At 35.1% G+C, this 18,757-nt stretch overlaps 2 protein-coding genes across 3 annotated transcripts; one reads left to right on the top strand and one right to left on the bottom strand.

The window, feature by feature from the left end:
* Positions 1–231: 231 nt before the first annotated feature.
* LOC100798589 (pentatricopeptide repeat-containing protein At3g49710) lies at positions 232–3,969 on the bottom strand. Its single transcript, XM_003532019.5, has one exon. It carries the CDS (start codon positions 2,855–2,857, stop codon positions 689–691), a length of 2,169 nt encoding a protein of 722 aa, XP_003532067.1. The 5' UTR covers positions 2,858–3,969; the 3' UTR covers positions 232–688.
* A 759-nt stretch (positions 3,970–4,728) lies between these two features.
* LOC100814050 (pre-mRNA-splicing factor CWC22 homolog) lies at positions 4,729–9,845 on the top strand. 2 transcript variants are annotated; one of them, XM_003530659.5, is made up of 8 exons: positions 4,729–4,886; positions 5,132–6,402; positions 6,510–6,699; positions 7,508–7,611; positions 7,738–7,840; positions 7,934–8,235; positions 8,648–8,953; positions 9,165–9,845. In XM_003530659.5, exons 2-8 carry the CDS (start codon positions 5,140–5,142, stop codon positions 9,510–9,512), a joined length of 2,616 nt encoding a protein of 871 aa, XP_003530707.1. In that variant the 5' UTR covers positions 4,729–4,886; positions 5,132–5,139; the 3' UTR covers positions 9,513–9,845. The 2 variants fall into 2 exon arrangements, with proteins under 2 accessions (XP_003530707.1, XP_006586031.1); XM_006585968.4 differs by having other exon boundaries at positions 4,731–4,932.
* The last annotated feature ends 8,912 nt before the right edge of the window (positions 9,846–18,757 follow it).

Below are 18,757 nucleotides of genomic sequence, written 5' to 3' on the forward strand. Positions count from 1 at the left end.
CAATAAAACAAACATGCGTCGATTTGTTGATTCAAAATCCCCAAGGTCAAAAGATATAAAACATGTATCCATCAACTAGATGAGTACAGAGGAATGGAGACCCAAAGGACAGAAAAATCAAGATTAGAACCCCAAATAGATCCAATTACGAGACTTAAGTATAAGATTGAAAGTACGAGATATTTAGTGTAGAGTTTATAAAGCCTTGTGTTCTCCAACATCAATGACTAGTTTATAAAGCCTGTCGTAAAACAGTGACTTCAGGCTTTCATTTAGCCAGAAGTACATAGCTCTACGCTAACTTGTGTGTAGGCTTCTACAAATAAGCTCTGAAAAGCATTTGAGATTAAGTTGTGCCAGCTTAAATTTAGAATTGGTAATTTGGTATTGTCAATGTGGTCAATGTGTTTTCCTGTGGATAAACCAAAAACTATGTTGGTAACTGTTACATTAGCTTTAGCTGCTTTGAAAGAACTTCTACCAAGTTCATTTGAACTTATGAAAGACTAAAAGTGACTTAAGACCTTCCTAACACAGTGCATTTTTTTAACTTATTTCAGTTAGCTTCAATGTCAGGCTTATGAATAAGCTTTCATTTCATGTGATAAATTTCTATTGAATAAGTATTTACCCACACATGCAATAGGTGTATATAACTAATATGATAAAACAATATTTATTGTTTTTATCACCAATAGTCCCTGCATGAACAGTGCCCTTCCTTAAAGCAATGAAACCTGTGGGTATCTCTAACAGTGATTTCCCTGCCAGTGAGGGCTGAAATAAGTTTGACGGCATTGTGGCAATCACCACAAATTCTTAGGTTCTTTACAACCAGTATAGGCACCCCTTCTTCAGTGGAGATCAAACCGAATGCAACTGCTAGCTTCTCACTGTGATACAATAACCTTCTTTCTCTTTCATCTGGCTCTACCTCTTCATCTTTCACCAATGCCCATCTTATATCTGGTACATACCCTGCTTGCTTCATTTTCTTTAACATCTTCCCCATGTACACATGAATCTCTTTTATCATTGGATGTGAAGTGTCTTCAGCCACAAAGACATGCACCTTCTTGTCTATCTCAATCCAACTACAACCTGGTTTCTTCTTCACTCCTCTTTCCCGCATCAGCCTTTTAACTGTTGCAGCCTCTTCCCATCTGGCAGCGCTGGCATACATATTTGATAGCATTACGTACGGAGCAGCGTTATAAGGTTCCAGCCGGAGGAACTCATTGGCCGCTTTCACAGCTAGCTCCACATTTCCATGCTTCCTACACGCACCAAGCAAAGTAGCCCATTCAATAGAACCAGGATTAAATGGCATTGTCTCAATAATCCTCTCAGCCTCCTTGAGTTTGCCAGCCCGACCCAAAAGATCTATCATGCACGAATAATGTTCAGCTTCTGGTTCAATACAAAACCTTTCTTTCATCATATTGAAATATTTCTGACCCTCCTCAACTTTTCCAGTGTGTACACATGCAGAAAGAACAGCTATGAAAGTTATGCTGTTAGGTGCTATATCTTTCTCCAGCATCAGTTCAAAAAGCCTGAGCGATTCAACCTCAACACCATGTTGTGCATAGCCTGCAATCATTGAATTCAGCGACACCGTGTTATGCTCTGGCATGGTATCAAAAACCCTTCTTGCATCATGAACATTTCCACATTTGGAATACATAGCAACAAGAGCATTATTCACTGAAACACGATTGTAAGGAACGTCAGATTTGATAGCCAATGCATGCACCTGCTTTCCCAGAGAAGGGGATGACAAATTAGAACAAGCACTAGTCACACACACGAAACTACAATCATCTGGACGAAAACCATTGCGCTGCATCTCCCGGAAACACCAAAGACCATCTTCAGACAAGTCCTCATACAGTGAAAATCCAGAAATCATCGTGTTCCAAAGAACCAAATCCGGTGCAGTAATCTCCTCAAACACCTTCCTACATTCCACCATACTGCCAGCACACTTGGAATACAAATCAATCAACCCACTCCCAACATGTGAATTCCCATGGAACCCACTCTTAATCATCATCCCATGAAACTGCCTCCCCCCAACCAAATCCTTAACACAAGTAAACGCAGTCAAAACACTCGCCATGGTAAACATATCAACCTTCAAACCCCTCCTGACCATCTCCCTAAACAACCCCACTGCCTCCATTCCCTCCCGGTGCTGCCCACATGCCACGATCATTGCATTCCACGAAACCTCATCCCTACCCCCACCCTCCCCCATCTCCCTAAACACCCTCCTCGCCTCACTCAAAAACCCCTTCCTACTATAACATGCGAGCACCGCATTATTCACCGAAGCATAACAATCATGCCCACAGACCACCACAAAGCAATGCAGCTGCCTCACCAATCCAACATCATCACCACACGCAGTGATCACGCCCGACAATGTAAACCCGTCAAGCCCCAAACGAAGCTCTCTAACTTCCTCAAAGAGCCTCAACGTGGGCCCACACTCACCCCTATCAGCATAAGCAGCTATAAGGGTGTTGTAAGAGACAATGTCTGGTTGGGGAATTTCATCGAACACCCGGCGGGCAATGTGGATAAGGGAGTGTTTGGCATAGGCATTGATGAGGGTGTTGTAGGAGAAGACATTGGGGTATTGGGTGAGGTGGAAGGAAGTTTGGGCATTGTGGAGGGAGCCACATTTGGAGTAGAGGAGGGTGAAGTGGTTGGAGAGGTAGGTGGAGGGTGGGATGAGGGACTTGAAGTAAAGGGCATGGAGGATTTTGCCAGTTATGAGATCCCTTTGGGCTATGCAGGCTTTGAGAAGGTTGCGGAAGGTTTGAAGTTGAAGTGGGTATGTGCATTGCATGGGAATTGGGTCATCTAATATGGAAAAGTAATGTGTCAAAACAGAATCCAATCATGAAATGAAATCAATGACTTCAACTAATAGCACCATAATGGAATCATGTTTAAAAACTAATTTGATGTAAGACTAAGAAGGCACGAAATGAAATCAATTACTTCAACTAATAGCACCATAACGGAATCATGTTCAAAAACTAATTTGATGTAAGACTAAGGGGGCACGTTGGTTTGGTTTTCACTTTCAGAGTTTTCAACAAAAAAAAATGCGTCACTGTGACTCATACCTAGGCTTCATATTTATTCCCATTTTACTCAAACTCTATTATTTATAGAAAATGTTTATTTTGAGGCAGATAAATTATATGTTTCTAGCATTAGCTTTTTAATTCCAATGCCTTTGCACTTTTTTCTATTTTATATTTTACTTTGAAATGAAATTCGATATTTCAATTACACTAGGTCTTAACTTTGGGCAATTTCGATATTTTGTCTTTGGGGAGTAGTTGGTGCTGGATTCCAATTTCACCTGGACAACATTGTCTTAACTTTTGCCTACTTTTTTCCTCTCCACACTAGGTCTTAGACCTCCTTTGTGACCAAATATATAGATAGATAGATAAATTTGATATTGGATATTTTTCTCAGATTTTGTATGTTCTGGGTCCTCATGCCTCTGTAATTTATTGTCATTATTTGTAATGCTCTTTTAGTTGTTCTAGAGATTTGTTATAATCGTGTCTGAAACAGGACACCAACATTGATTTTGTGATGCAGTGATGCACCAAGGGACTAGGGTCTGTTTGACAAAGTTTTGAAATATTTGCCTAGTAGAAAGGAAAGGAGACTGAGTGCTTCCTCCCACATTGATTTGCATCTTGTTTTGTACTGAATATTAGGAGTATAGTTGTACATAAATTCCCTTGTTCATTTGGTTCCTCGATTGTTTGTCACTTGAGCTTGACACAATATCAAAAGTATATAATGGTGAAGTCTCATCTATGAAGTTTTGTGAAATGTGAAGTGTGCAATATCTGGAATCTTACTTCAAAAAGTAGTGGACATTGCCAGCTAGGTTGTTGTGTAAAACTGTATTAACTGCTTAAATGTTTAGTCAAATGCATCTATAAAAAAATGTTCATCTTGGTTTTTCATTAGATCTAATTCACTTGCATTAAAAGTTATAGTACACCATGACCAATTAATCTTTTGACTTCTTTCCAAGTGTTGTGTAAGGAAAACATATGAGGCTATTAGGTATAAAGTGTGCCACATGATCTTGCTATGAACTTCAAATTTAAGATTATTTAGAGATTTAGTTTGTTTTTCCTTGTGTCTCTGACTTTACATACTCATGCATTCTGTTATATGAAAAACAATTTTAAATTTTGTTTGTATTCATACACTGAGTACTCAGAAGAAAAACTACTTATATAGTTTCCTTTTGTTAGTTGTGGCTACACCGAACAACAACTTCACATTGTAAAACTTATAACAAATAAATATATTGTGTACTATATACAATAAAATATAAGGGTTGCAAATGGATTTCATGTGTGTTTATGTTTCCTTATAACTAAGTAATTGAACTTGTAATTAATGTATTCAAATGTAGATGCACAAGTGTGTACAATAGAAGTATGATTTTGTTACACTTAAACAATGAAATTATGTTTCGGTTGTGTTTTGATATTTTCACTTCCATTTACATAATGAAAAATATGATTTTGTTGTATTTTCGTCCAAGGGGCAAATTGGGAATATAGCTAAAAGGCACCCATGCAGGTGGTGCCAATAGCAAAACGGATAGTGCCATTTAGCAATACCTAACTTCAAACACAAAACCAATAATCGTTTATGTATGGTTTTTTTCTTTCTTTTCAAATCAGAACCCTTGCATTGATCTGACGGGTATTGCTTTTGTTGGAGAGAGCGGAAGAGAAAACCCACGCTGGAGAAGATCCGCTTGGAAGTTGGAAGCGACCTCGGTTCGCACCACCCACCTCTCAGAAAAACCTAACCCTAACCCTACCGTTAGTTCTCTGTTCTTTGTCGTTCTTGTGTGATTCAAAATCCAAGGTTACTTGAGTTTTCGTGTTCTTGCTTAGTTCAATTACTCTTTTCTTTGTCACTGTATTACTCTTTAGCATTTTGTATGTGCTTTCTCTTTCGCACTTCTTCATTTACAATGTAAACGACTTTGGCAGTTATGTCTCTGCAATTCGTCGTTTCTCTGTGTGCTCTGAGTTTGGATTTAATTTTTGTTTTATTAAATTAGGGTTTGTCATGGCGAGAAGACACAGCCGCAGCAGCGAGTCGAGTGAGGATGACGTGAGGAAACGCCGTGGTAGTGAATCTGAGGATGAGGAGAGGGATAGGAGGTATCGGCGCGGTGGTTGGAGTAATAAGAAGAGTTCCGGTCACCGTAGTAGCAGGGAGAACGGTGATGGCAGTGATTCGGGAGAAGAAAGAAATGGTGCTAAGAGGGATGGGAAGAGTAAGAGTAGGGAGAGAAAGGAGTCTGAAAGCTCTGAGGAGGAAGGTCAGATTGTGAGCAAAGAGAGGATTAGGGAGGAGAAGAAGGAGGATGCAAGATTGCAGCGGCGTCATGATGGGCGTGGAGGGAGAGACAACGAAGGAGATGACCGGGATGGTAGGGAGTCTCATCGAGGGAATGACCAGGATGAAAAGCGAGGGGAGACAGAGAGTCACAGATTGCATCATGGTGATAGATGGCGTGGAGGTGATGAGGACAGGCAGAAAATTAATGATCGTCGTGGGCGACATGATTCGGAGGAAGAGGATTACAGGGAGCTGGCCAGGAAATCGGAAAGGGATAGAGATAATAATAGGGATAGGGATAGGAGACAGAGAGTTGAAAAGGGTGGTGACAATGAGAGGGATCGCCGCATGCGTCATAATTCGGAGGAAGAAGATGCTAGGGAGTTGGCTAGGAAATTGGATAGGGATAGGGATAGGGACAGGGACAGGGATAGGAGGCGTAGAGTTGAAAAGGATGGTGGCAGTGAGAGGAACCATAGGGAGAAGGATGTGAGCAAGCGGCAAGAAGAAAGTAGGAAGAAAGAGGATGGAAATGGAAGAATGGTTGAAGATGAAAAACCTCAACGACAGGCAACAATACCGGGAGGTAACCTGAATGGTGATGCATCTAATTTGGGAAAGAGTGGAGGTGTTTACATTCCCCCCTTTAAGATGGCAATGATGATGAAAGAAGTTCAGGATAAAAGTAGTGTTGAATATCAAAGGTTAACGTGGGATGCTTTGAGAAAGAGCATTAATGGGCTTGTAAATAAGGTTAATGCTACTAATATAAAGAATATTATTCCAGAATTGTTTGCGGAAAACCTGATTAGAGGAAGGGGACTCTTTTGTCGGTCATGCATGAAGTCGCAGATGGCATCTCCGGGATTTACAGATGTTTTTGCTGCCTTGGTTGCTGTCGTTAATACTAAGTTTCCTGAAGTGGGGGATCTTTTGCTAAGAAGGATTGTTTTGCAGCTGAAGAGAGCTTATAAGCGGAATGACAAGGTGTGTAATTACCACTCTTTTTCTTAGATCAATTTTATGCTTCAAATTTACTTTTATTTGCCTTTTGTTTCTCATTGTGTTCTTCATTTGTCTTTCATCATTTATAGCCTCAATTACTAGCAGCTGTTAAATTTATAGCGCATCTGGTGAATCAGCAAGCGGCTCATGAGATCATTGCTCTTGAGTTACTCACAGTTTTACTCGAGAAACCTACTGATGACAGTGTTGAAGTAGCTGTTGGTTTTGTCACCGAATGTGGTTCAATACTGCAGGACCTCTCACCTAAAGGCCTTCATGGTGAGTATTCCCTCAATTTATGTGGCAACAATGTGCTTAGGTTTATATTTGTAAATATGCTAATGAATTTTCCATTTGTCTTTTTTAGGAAGCATGGTAAAGCTAAATATTTGATATTTGGGTTAAGATTACCTCCTTCTCTGCTAGAGAGGGGCAGACTGGATTATAGGGTTTTAAGATTCAAGTTACATGAAATTGTGTTAGAGTTTTAGGCTGGGTAAATTAAGGAAACAAGTTAGATCAAAGGTGCTGTGAATGGTTAAAATAGGAGCCATAGTCCCTTATTTACTGAGTGTGGGGTATGTAATTTTTATTTACAATGTCATAGCTGTAATATTATCATTCATTTATTACTAACACCTCCATGTGAACTTTTGTAACTTGTTTTTAGTTATTTGATTCCTAGAATTAAGTTTCCCAACTAATTATAATGCCCAAACAAAAGCAAATATGTATGTTTCTAGATATATTTATGAGACTGGTAGCTTTGCTTCTTTGACACTTTTTCTTATCCCCTTTGTTTGTATCTTCTATTTTTAGGGAGGATCACATATCCTCATATACAGCTATACCTCTGTAATCTTATATCTTTATGTATTTTTTTATCAAAACAAAAAAAAATATGTATCTAATTATTGCTCTACCCAAGTGCTCCACTTGCTACGGGTGTTCTGTTGGTTAATATTTGTTATTCCTGCATTCTTGCATAAATATGCTAATGCAAGACACTTATGTATATGTGCAAATGATGCTTGAGATCAATTTTAGTCTTGGAATTTTTTGCTAAATAAGATTTATAATTTTGCAGGTATCTTTGAGCGTTTTCGTGGAATTCTTCATGAAGGAGAAATTGACAAACGTGTTCAGTTTCTGATTGAAGGTTTATTTGCAATAAGAAAAGCAAAGTTTCAGGTACTTCTTTTTTATTGTTTGCGATACCACATTTACAAATAACACAAAATTCAATGCTTTTGTTAATCAATTTAAAGGAATAGTTTGAAATTGAAATGTATTATGATGGTTACATTGCATTTGCAGGGCTATCCAGCTGTTCGTCCTGAACTAGATCTTGTGGAACAGGAAGATCAGATAACTCATGAAGTCTCCTTGGATGAGGAGATAGATCCCGAGATTTCCCTTGGTACATTTTGTACTGAAGTTTGTATCTGTTTCTAATTTGATTGAGGTTATATGTCATTGTGATTTCTGTATTTTCCATTTTGTTTTTACTCAGATATATTCAAGCCAGACCCCAATTTCCTGGAGAATGAGAAGCGTTATGAAGAGTTGAAGAAATCAATGCTGGGTGAGGAATCTGAAGATGATGAGGAAGGCTTGGATTCTGAGTCAGACGATGATGATGATGAAGATGATGAGTCTGACGAAGAGGAAGAAGAACAGATGCAAATAAAAGATGAAACAGAGACAAACCTTGTCAATCTTCGAAGGACAATATATTTAACAATTATGTCTAGTGTTGATTTTGAGGAAGCTGGTCATAAGCTTTTGAAAATTAAGCTAGAGCCAGGTCAAGAGGTGAGCTTGGAATCTCTGCTAGCAGTTACTGTTCTGTTGCTAAAACTATCTACTTGCTGCATTTTAATAATATGGAAGAACTTTAGAATCTATTTCAACGATTGGTGTGATTATATTGAAAAACATGAATGCTCTCTTTCTTTATCTCTCCCTTGTATATAATCACTGATTTGCCAATTTGTATCTTGGCATTTACTGATCTTTTAGATATCTAATTTAATGTTCTTTTAAAGAACTAGTGCTCCAATTACATCTTGTCTAACTGTTATAATTTATAACCATTGTAAGCATAGGCTGCATCTATACTTAGTTGCTAAGATTGAACATTCATTTCAAGCATCTGTTTTATCATTCTCCGTTTGGTCAAGTTATACCTGTTAATTACTTAAAATAACTATGATTTTGGTGACAGATGGAATTGTGCATTATGCTTTTGGAATGTTGTAGCCAAGAGAGAACCTATCTCAGATATTATGGTCTTCTGGGGCAGCGTTTCTGCATGATCAACAAAGTACACCAAGAAAATTTTGAAAAGTGCTTTGTGCAACAGTACTCCATGATTCACCGGCTTGAAACAAATAAACTGCGAAATGTGGGAAAGTTTTTTGCTCATTTACTTGGCACAGATGCTCTACCTTGGCATGTTTTATCATATATACGCTTGACTGAAGAGGACACAACTTCTTCTTCACGTATATTTATTAAGATTCTCTTCCAGGTACTCTTTCAATCTCACATATTCCTCTTTTTGTTTCTTTATACACTTGCATTATTATTTCACCAATTTTGAATTATGTGTTTTAGAAATATACTTTTCTTATAGTTAGGCCTGCATAAATTTGGGACTTGTCTTCTAGATTGCATAAATTAAGCCTGCATCTCTGTATGTGGAAGTTAGACGATGTTGATTTCAGTTTATGATGTTGCAGGAATTATCAGAACATCTTGGAATTCGGCTGCTAAATGAGCGGTTAAATGATCCGACGATGCAAGAATCTTTTGAATCCATATTTCCAAAAGATAATCCAAAAAACACACGATTCTGCATTAACTTCTTTACATCCATTGGTCTTGGTGGTCTTACTGAGAACCTACGTGAGTATTTGAAGAATATGCCACGTCTTATCATGCAACAACAGAAACAAGTTTCAGAATCTGAATCAGATGATGAGTCAGGAAGTTCTGATTCATCAGATTCTGGAACAGCTAGTTCAGACTCAGACTCAGCTAGTTCTGATGAAAGTGACAGAAGACGAAGAAAGCGGAGGAGAAAGTGAAGCTATTTTATGCTATTGTCGAATGCCCATGCATCCACAAAACTGATTGAGTATCCATGGTTTCTCCATCTTTAAATCACTGAATTAACTTGCCTTTTTATGTAATGTAAAAGGGATATGGGGGCTCTGCTGGTTGAGATGTGGAGCTTGCTTTATGGATTTGTTTAATTTTGTTCTTAAGATCATATTCTTTGGAAGGGTATATTATTGATGTTCATATAGATACTTTTTTTTTCAGTGTAAGTGAACTCCTTCCTGAGTGGTTTTGTTGAGCATGATTGGAAGAATTATCATATAATGTGTAAAACAATAATGTCACATGTTTTCTTTAAAGAGGCAAGGATTTTGGAGTTAGATTGTGTAGGTTGTGATTGTCCATATTAGTGCTGCATCCTGTGTCTATTATCTTTCTTCTCTACATCAATTTTCAAATATTGAATGTTAGGACACTTCTTGTAGCATCCATTTCTTTAGCAGATTTAAAAGCTTCTGAATTGGAATTTAAAGGCAACACAAGTTTTTTTTTTTCTTTTTTAATGACTGCTTAGTCTTCACTATTGTCTCAATACATTTTTACTTTGGACTCCCATGTTTGGGTTCAGCTTAATAGAATCTCTGAAATATGCTTTTCATATGACTTGTCTTGTGATTTTTCTTGTATCCAGGACTGCTAACATGTTCTGGTGGTTGCTTGCTGTTTTGAGGCAATTTAATAGTCATTATTGAAGGTTGTTATTGTTCAATTGGGAAGTATTTCTCTGTTTGGGAGGAGTGTTATTAAGAGACTCATTGGGTATTATGTGTTGGTAGAAAGCAGTTGCATCTCCAGCCTTTGGGGATTTGATTACTGAATCTGTGGTTGCTGTGATATTTTATTTTATCATTAGAGTGCTTCACAATCCATTAACCAGGTTCAGAAGTAGAAGTCTGCCGCCACAGTGAGGGAAGTTAGCTGTATAAATAGGAAATTATATGCAAGCACACAAAATGTGACAATCAAATACTAATAAGTCATGCTTGGGATAAGACTGGTGGTATTGCAATAACCAAGGAAGTCAAAATATTCTCTATGGTTGGTGTCATTGTCCTTATAAATTGCATTGACTAGATTGTGTCTTCTGCTATGTGTCTTGTGCAGGATTAGTCTTTTTTTTCTTCTGTACTTTACTGATCTAGATATTGTTATGCTCAGTTCTGACTTGGAAATGCTATATTCTGTTACACTTGGATCACTTGGATGACATACTTTGTTTTGTTCACTGTATCTGAGGGTTAGTGTTGATGCCTCACATTTGCTGAGGGTGGAGCATTGGTGCAACATTGGTGTTCTTTCATTGAGGGCGTGTAGTGTCAACAATTGTGGAGTTTGGGGACTTTTTTTTCTTCCTGTTTTTAGTTGTCTTAATCGTGTATTGGGATGGCTCTTTTCCCTTTTTATGCTTAGTTTTGGTTTGGGGTCTGATGTGTACCCTTGCAGCCATATGCTGTAATGGCTAGGCACTCCAGAATACAAGTTATTTCCGTTCACTTTTTCTAATGGATTTTTTTTTAACTGTTAGTAAATATCTACAATTTTTTCCATGTTAACTGTTTAGTCAGTTTTTATCTTCAAAATGTTATTAATTATAAACTTTATCTCATAAATATCATTATTGACAACTCAACCATAATAATAAATTTATAATAATAATAATATTTGTCAGCAAATATATAGCCCCAGAGAACGCAAACATCTTTAGTCCTTAGCTTTACAAATTTCTGTCATTTTAATTTCTCAAATGCCTAATATATTCGGTTTATATGGTCTAAAAATGACAAAATAAACTGAGGGGTACGTAGAGTCTTGGACAACTACATATGTTGATCACAAACTACAGAATACTAATACCACAACCAAAAAAAAAAAAAAAACACACTAGTCTTAAGATTTCCTTATTACTGTTAATTAAACTTATAACAAAATAATCCAAGAGACACCTCCTTTCTTTCTTCTGCTTACAAATGGATAGTTACCAAATTCTTTAAACAATCCCGTATCGCGTCTCACATGTATTAAATTCAATGTACAGCATACCAAGTTCACTACTTCACTTCAAAGAGTGTTAAAACATTATCTAAAACGACGAATTCGAATCACGTACTATATGAACTGCGTACCGATAAGCATGAACATACCTTTTGGCTTGAATGGTCACAGTATTTGTGGACCCAACAATATAAGTTGGCTTTAAATCAGTTTTGGAAAAGTGGCAACACTGATTGGGATGTTGGTATAGCGTTATGAATTTGCTACTACTTGGTTAATAAGTTAATATGTGCTCAACAACTTGTTAAGTACTTTTGATTGAAATTTTCATTTAATTTCTAGATTTTTTTGTTGAAATTAGTAGTTCTTAATTGTATTCTAAAATTTCAATATATATTTCTATTGATTTTCAATATATTGGTATTGATTACAAATGAGTATTTAATATAAGGCCCTGTTATGGGTGGGTGTGAGTTTTCGATTTTCTGTTTTTGAATGCATTTTTGAAACGGAAACGTGTTTGACTAAATTGGGATTTAGTTGGTTTTTTTTATTATCTCTTTTTAAAAGAATTTTTACACCAATTGAAAAACAACAAAAATTAGTTTGTGGATTATGATTTCTGTTTTAACCCTTAGGTTGCTCTCTCCCTTGTCTCGTATGTTGGTCTCACTCCTCGCCTGGCACCCCAAGTCACTTAGTTAAGGCTGAAAATTACTGTTTCAGATTGCATTAAAGCTAGAAATTTGTAAGACTAGAAATTTGTAAATTGGGGATGAAGACTAGAAATTTGTGTTCTGTTGTTCTGTCAAATGGAAAATTATTTATTGTGTGAATGTGCATGAAGAGGATTGAAATTATCCTTGCTGGTTTGAACGTACATGATGTGTGGCCAATATATTTTGTGTTGTTCTTTTATTGATAATTTTTCTGAGTTGAATTTGATTAAATGATTATATCTGCTAACTAAGTTGAACTTATCCTTCTTTGAGAATGCTAAAATACAGGCATGGAAATGGTTAAAAGGGCAAAAAGAAAGGGATTCTGTTATGCACCGTCAGATTGGATGCTTAATCCAATCACATCTTTAGAGGGCATGTTTGTATGATCTTAAGGAGGTTATTGAAGATAGAAAGTTAGGTGGACATGTGATATATGGTGGTTGACGATTGTAGTTGGAATTGTGTAATGTGGCTGGATGAAGAAGATATGGGCATCATATAGCAGAAATTTCTCTCTCTGCTTGTTATGGCAGTTGGTGGTAGTTGTGCAGGGTTATAGCTAGGATATATTTGCATCAAACAAGCTCTCGAGATATGATGAAGCACATATGGGATAAATGCATTTGCTGTGATGGAAGATTGAAACTTGAAAGAGTAATAAAAGTCTTGCTCTGAAATTCTTGGTCACATTTTTTTAAGGCAATTATGATTTTCTGTTTGTACATGGTTTATCACATTTACTCTTTAATATTATTGTCATGTACATGGTGGGAAAGATGACTTTTAGAGTCCTGGAGGCAGTACACACTTTACAACAACAATAAGGATATACAACTATATTAGCTTGATTTGAATGAGCACATTTCTTCTTTAAACTTCAAACAACATTTCTAGCACTAGAGATAAGAAATGAGTTTAGCTTCTCTTTTGTTTTTGTTCCCTTTGTTGTGTGCCATGTCCTTATTTCTGTTGATAAGGTGGTCTTTTACACATGTCACACCCAAACAAATTAATAATTACTTTTAATTATAAAAGTATTTTTATAATTGTAACCAATCACAAAATAATTTCTGCTTAGAAATAAATCACTTTATTTAAAAGCACTTTTTTTTAGCCTAAACAAACTCACCCAAGATAGAAGTTGACTTATTTTATCTATTTTCAATTTACAACAACTTTTTAAAATTTCAAAACAAAAATACTGAAAACTCAAAACATAAACTTGATTTAGTTTTTAATCATTTTAAAATTGGAAACAGAAAATCACCCGAATGGGTCTAAGCTTCTTATCGTACCTCATTGCCCACAGGCTCTTCGCTATGCGAAGGTATGGGGGAGGGATATTGTACGCAGCCAGTGTCTTTGTTTTTTATATTAATTTTTGACAAATAAGTTGTACAATTTTGTTTATGCTGAGATATGACTCACAGAAGCTGGGTTGGCATCCTCTTCAAGTGTACGTAGGCTTGGTACGTAGTATATATCCATCATGTGAACGTGATTACTTGATTTTGCTCTTGGACTTGATTGGTAGTTAGATAAATTTAATATGTAGTGATGGTGGTTTATATGAATTAATGTCACCACCTAGCATAAATTAATCTTGAAGGCAATCTCATAGATTGCAACACTTGTGCTAATTAGAAGGACATACTAGTATAGGAATGCCCATTAGCTTCATTTGCAGTGTTTACAAGGCCATAAGATTAATACAAATGTCCTCTTTGAAAGAGTCATGCAAATATCATTTTTGAGAACCAAAAGGTATTATTAATGTAGGCTGACAAATTTTGGATTTACGTACTGATGCAATTGAGGTGGTATATCGATGATATGAAAAAGTAGCTAAAGAAGAATTAGTTCTAGATGTATTTCAATTGACTACTATATATGTTTTATGTAATTATGAATGGATCGTTGAAATATTTTTGGTAAAAATAACACTTTGGTATGTATCAAGCTGAACGAAGAGAACGAAGAGACAGTCAAACACATTTGGTTAAGTGTGGGTAGGTAATTTTAAAATTGGCTCACACATTATATCAAATCCAAAAACTCCACAAACTAAGTTTTAATATTCAGTGGCCTACACTGAATGAAAATAATTGAGACTGTACATGTGAGCATAGTGAAAAACAATGTAGTGCTTATGATGCTTATTCCATATTGAATGAAACAATCTAGAAAACATATATTGTGAAACTTGTAACATTCCAATTTTCCTAAAATAAATAAAAAGAATCTTATTTTAAAATTATAGAATTTTTAGAAATTAAATAAATGAGAGGAAGTGATTTTTATTAATTAAAATAAGGATTTTATAGTATTAAAAAATAAATAGAGTAAAATGATTTTTTAGAAAATAAAAGAATATTTTAATAGGTTATTTATTTAATGAAAGAGTAAAATATGATTCCTTTTTATAAAAATAAAATAAAAAAATAGAATAAATAATAGGCTCAAAGTATCCTATTTATAGAAATATATTACGTCAGTTTTTATCATTACGATCTACATTCTTTCTTCTTTCCAAATTCGTTCTCTCTTCTTTACTTCTCAAAACTCTTTCTTTTTCCTGCATACACCCAAACTTGTCAAAGTAAAATTATTATCCCAGACCTGTTAACTGTTGGACCGTCCTGCAATTTAGACACCACTTTTGGAACTCATTTACTCATATTTTCATCGTTGGAATTTGCAAAATTATGTCAGTATAGAGAGAAATGTCCTTCGCATAGAGATAGTGAAATTGAGGTTTCAATTTCTTCTCCTTCTCTCTAACGCTTAAAAACCCTAACAGAGTAACTAGAGAAAAAGTTTGAAGAATTTTAGGGAACCGCTAGAGACGTCTTTATCGTTGTCAAACGATACATGTGAGCCCACTTAGAGGTAAGAGATGAGTTTGTCGCAATTGGGATTAAAGTGAACATGTGTAGGGATCCTTAAAGGATCAAATTGGGGTTAATTTTGGGGTGTTTTATGTTTTTTAATTTTGTCCGTACAATGATAACTATGAATTGCTCATGTTTGACGATCAATTGATGCTCTAATGTGAATTGGATGATTTAATTGAATGTTTGACTTTAAATGTTAGAAACCTAGAAATTTGAGAATTCTTGATTCTTGCATGTTTTCTTGAAATTGATTGAGGGGTTTTATTTCTCATGATGTGATCACATGTTCTATGCTATTCGTTTTGAATTTGTGTGTGTTTTGAAGTTTGAATTGTGCCTCTTTTGCTTCACAAAACAGAGGTTTTTAGCAAAGCACGACCGTTATTGATGAGAGCACACCCGTGCTTGGTTAAAATCAGTTGTTTTAAGCCCGTATTATTTTCTTGACAACATGAGTTAACTTGTAGCCTGAAAATGACTAAGAAATTAATTGAATTAGATTTTTTGGTATTCATGAAAGTTGTAGCCCTGAATGTTAACTAATCAATGTCGTTGGTCAATTCAAAATTGTATAGCCCCCTAGAGAGTCAAATTAGTGAGCAAAGGTAGAGCTATAAAGATTAAGCAATGATCCAATGTTTCCTTAGGTTTGGACATAGTTAATGGTCAAACCAGTTTTTGTGATAAAAAAAAGAGTTGTAGATAATTGTCTTAGCTTTCAAACAAGATAAGTATGAACTTAATAGGATTAGTACATCCCCTATACTTGTAATTTTACTCTACAAAGGTCATAGTAACTTATGAGGAAATGTAAGGATATACTTGTTTACTATATATGTATGTGTGGTTGCTATTAATTGAATCAATAAGTGAATGATTATATGTCTTAAATGCTGGAAGATTGCTATTGTATGATATATATGTGTGTGTGTGTGTGAGAGAGAGAGAGAGAAGTGATAATGTGTTAGTGAGAAGATGTGATGAGACATGTGTTGTGAAAAAGTGTGGGATTAATACATTCTTCAAGGTGATTATACATGTTATTTTGAAGTGTAAAGTGATGACATAGAGTTATGAGCTATGAACTGTACAATCACACAATTGTAAGACCATTTAAGGGCAACGAGTTAATGTGCGACGAATATTGTGATGGGATCCATTGTGTGAACCCGATGAGTTAAATCACTTTGAGACGCGATGAGTTAAAATGATTTTGAAAATAATTGAGTAGTTGTGTGTATTACATAGTTCAAACTCCAGTGGCACATATATAATTTTAAATGTCTATTTTAATGAGATGATTAGTCATATGAACATAACATATTAATATTATTACTATGTGATATGTATATGATGCATGAGGCGTGATAACGTAATGTCTTGGGATTATGAAAGTGTGATGAATTGTGTGTAAGTGACAAGTTGAGTATGCGGTAAGTTGTGGGATCACACGTGTATTGAGATGTTATGCGCATTGAGTTGTGAGTTATAAAACATACAATCACACACAACTGTAAGACCCTTTAAGGGCGATGAGTTAATGCACGATGAATATTGTGATGGGATCCACTTGGGAACCCGACGAGTTGAATCACTTTGAGGCGCAAAAAGTTAAAATTATTTTGAAAACAATTGAGGAGTTGTGTGTTTTGTATGGTTCATAGATAAAGTCTATGTGTTAAAATATTTTCTGGGTTAGACCTAAATCAGGAGGGAGAAGCCCCCTAACGGAATCTTCAAAATCTAGGTCATGGGATAAATACACCCGGTTTGAATGCTCCTTTAAGCATGTGACGATCCCACATGGTTGGAGCATTCTCACAAAACAGTGGGATCCTGACTAGTCTCCATATGATTTTATCTAGTGAGAATCACTTGACTTACTGGTGTGTGGTCTGTCTTGTCATGTACTCCTAAGCACCCAACAAGATTTTTCTCTAACATGATACCACATTACATATAGGATTGAGTCTTAGTGTATCTATTGCATAACACCTGTATAATGATCATTGTGACTTGTTATGTGATGGTGTGTAATGAATTGTGTAAGTGTGAGATGCGATATTGTATTTGAGATGTGTTGTCTTGAATGTGTGATTAATCGTGATGGCGTGAAATGTGATTTGTGATTAAATTCTAGAACAAGTGATGTTACATGTGGAGTGTTGAAATGATGCGAATTGTGCCATAGTTGAACCTTGTTATACCTATATTTTTGTTATAATTATATTATTGTTATATTTATATCATGCATGTATGCTTCCATTTATCTATATTTGTTGAGGAATGTGATTACTCATTCCTTATATGTTGTTTGTATTTGCATCCTGTGATGATCTCGAACCTTGTGTTCATGGGAGCAAATGACTAGGTGGATTGCTTTAAGAAACCTCATGTTGGAGGATGTCGAGACACAATACTCTGATAGGACATAACATTGGGACATAAGTTTCTGTTTTAATTGCATGATGTTCCAAATATGTTATTATACTTTATTTTATTATACTACTTAACTTGAGTTCTTTTATAAACTTGAACGATCTTGTTTTGAGTCGAAAGTGTTTCTGAGAAGTTTTATTTGGTAAAAGTGAAGCGAATGTGGATCTTTTATCCATGTAGATTTACTTACGATTTTATTGAATAAAATTAATTTAATTAGATTTCACATTTTATGTATTTCTCATTTATATACATGTTGGGGGTAGAGGGTGTCACAACACTTGTATCTTGAGAAGAAAAATGGAGACAACAATTAATATAGCATGATTTGATCATATTGGGCAAAGATCATGTTGGGCAAATTGAATAGATTTCGCTCTTGCATTGGTCTTAGTATTTCCACTTTCTTAACTTCTTTTGTGTGTATCCAATCACCAATTAATTGAAGGTCTCACTCGTTAATTTGCATGGAAAGAAGAAAGAAAGAAACAAGAGTTATAGGAAAGAAGCTAGAATTGAGCTTTTTTTTTTCTTCAAGAAAAGAGGGGCTTAAATATTATCTCTTTTACACATAAATATCTTAAACTTTAATTTTATCCTAATTGATGTTTAAACTTTATTTTGTTTGCAAACATTAAAATGTAATCCTGTGATGATCTCGAACCTTGTCTTCTTTTTATGAATCATTTTTCCAAACATTAAAATGTAATAAAATTTTGAATTAAAAAATAAGATAAATATATTTTAATTTTTTTTTCTATGATTCATATTTATTATATTTTAATATATAAAAAATGAATTGTAACAAAAGAAGAAAAATAGTAATGAATGAATATCATTTAAGATAAATAATTTATCTCTAATTGGATATAAATAGCCATTTGTAAAAAAAAAAAAAAATCTTTACGAATTAATTAGAATGCAATTAAAGTTTAAAGTATTTATTTACAAAAATGATAAATTTTTCCGTTAAAAAAATGGTAAAGTTTAAGGATCAATTGAGAAAACATTAAAATTTATTGTGTCTATTTGTAAATGGAATAAAATTTAAGATCAATTAGGATGAAATAAAAGTTTAACTTACCTATTTATAAAAGGGGTAAAGTGCAGGGGGTTGAATATTTTTTTTCTCTTTTTTCCTATTACTTGCATTTTTCATCTATT

This window comes from Glycine max, chromosome 8 (assembly GCF_000004515.6).
Source record: "Glycine max cultivar Williams 82 chromosome 8, Glycine_max_v4.0, whole genome shotgun sequence".
NCBI lineage: Eukaryota > Viridiplantae > Streptophyta > Magnoliopsida > Fabales > Fabaceae > Glycine > Glycine max.

Coding starts and splice junctions, on each gene's coding strand:
- LOC100798589 (XM_003532019.5), bottom strand. CDS start 2,857: ATGCAATGCACATACCCACTTCAACTTCAAACCTTCCGCAACCTTCTC.
- LOC100814050 (XM_003530659.5), top strand. CDS start 5,140: ATGGCGAGAAGACACAGCCGCAGCAGCGAGTCGAGTGAGGATGACGTG. Junction 6,403..6,509: donor CTTATAAGCGGAATGACAAG/GTGTGTAATTAC, acceptor CATCATTTATAG/CCTCAATTACTAGCAGCTGT. Junction 8,236..8,647: donor AGCTAGAGCCAGGTCAAGAG/GTGAGCTTGGAA, acceptor TTTTGGTGACAG/ATGGAATTGTGCATTATGCT.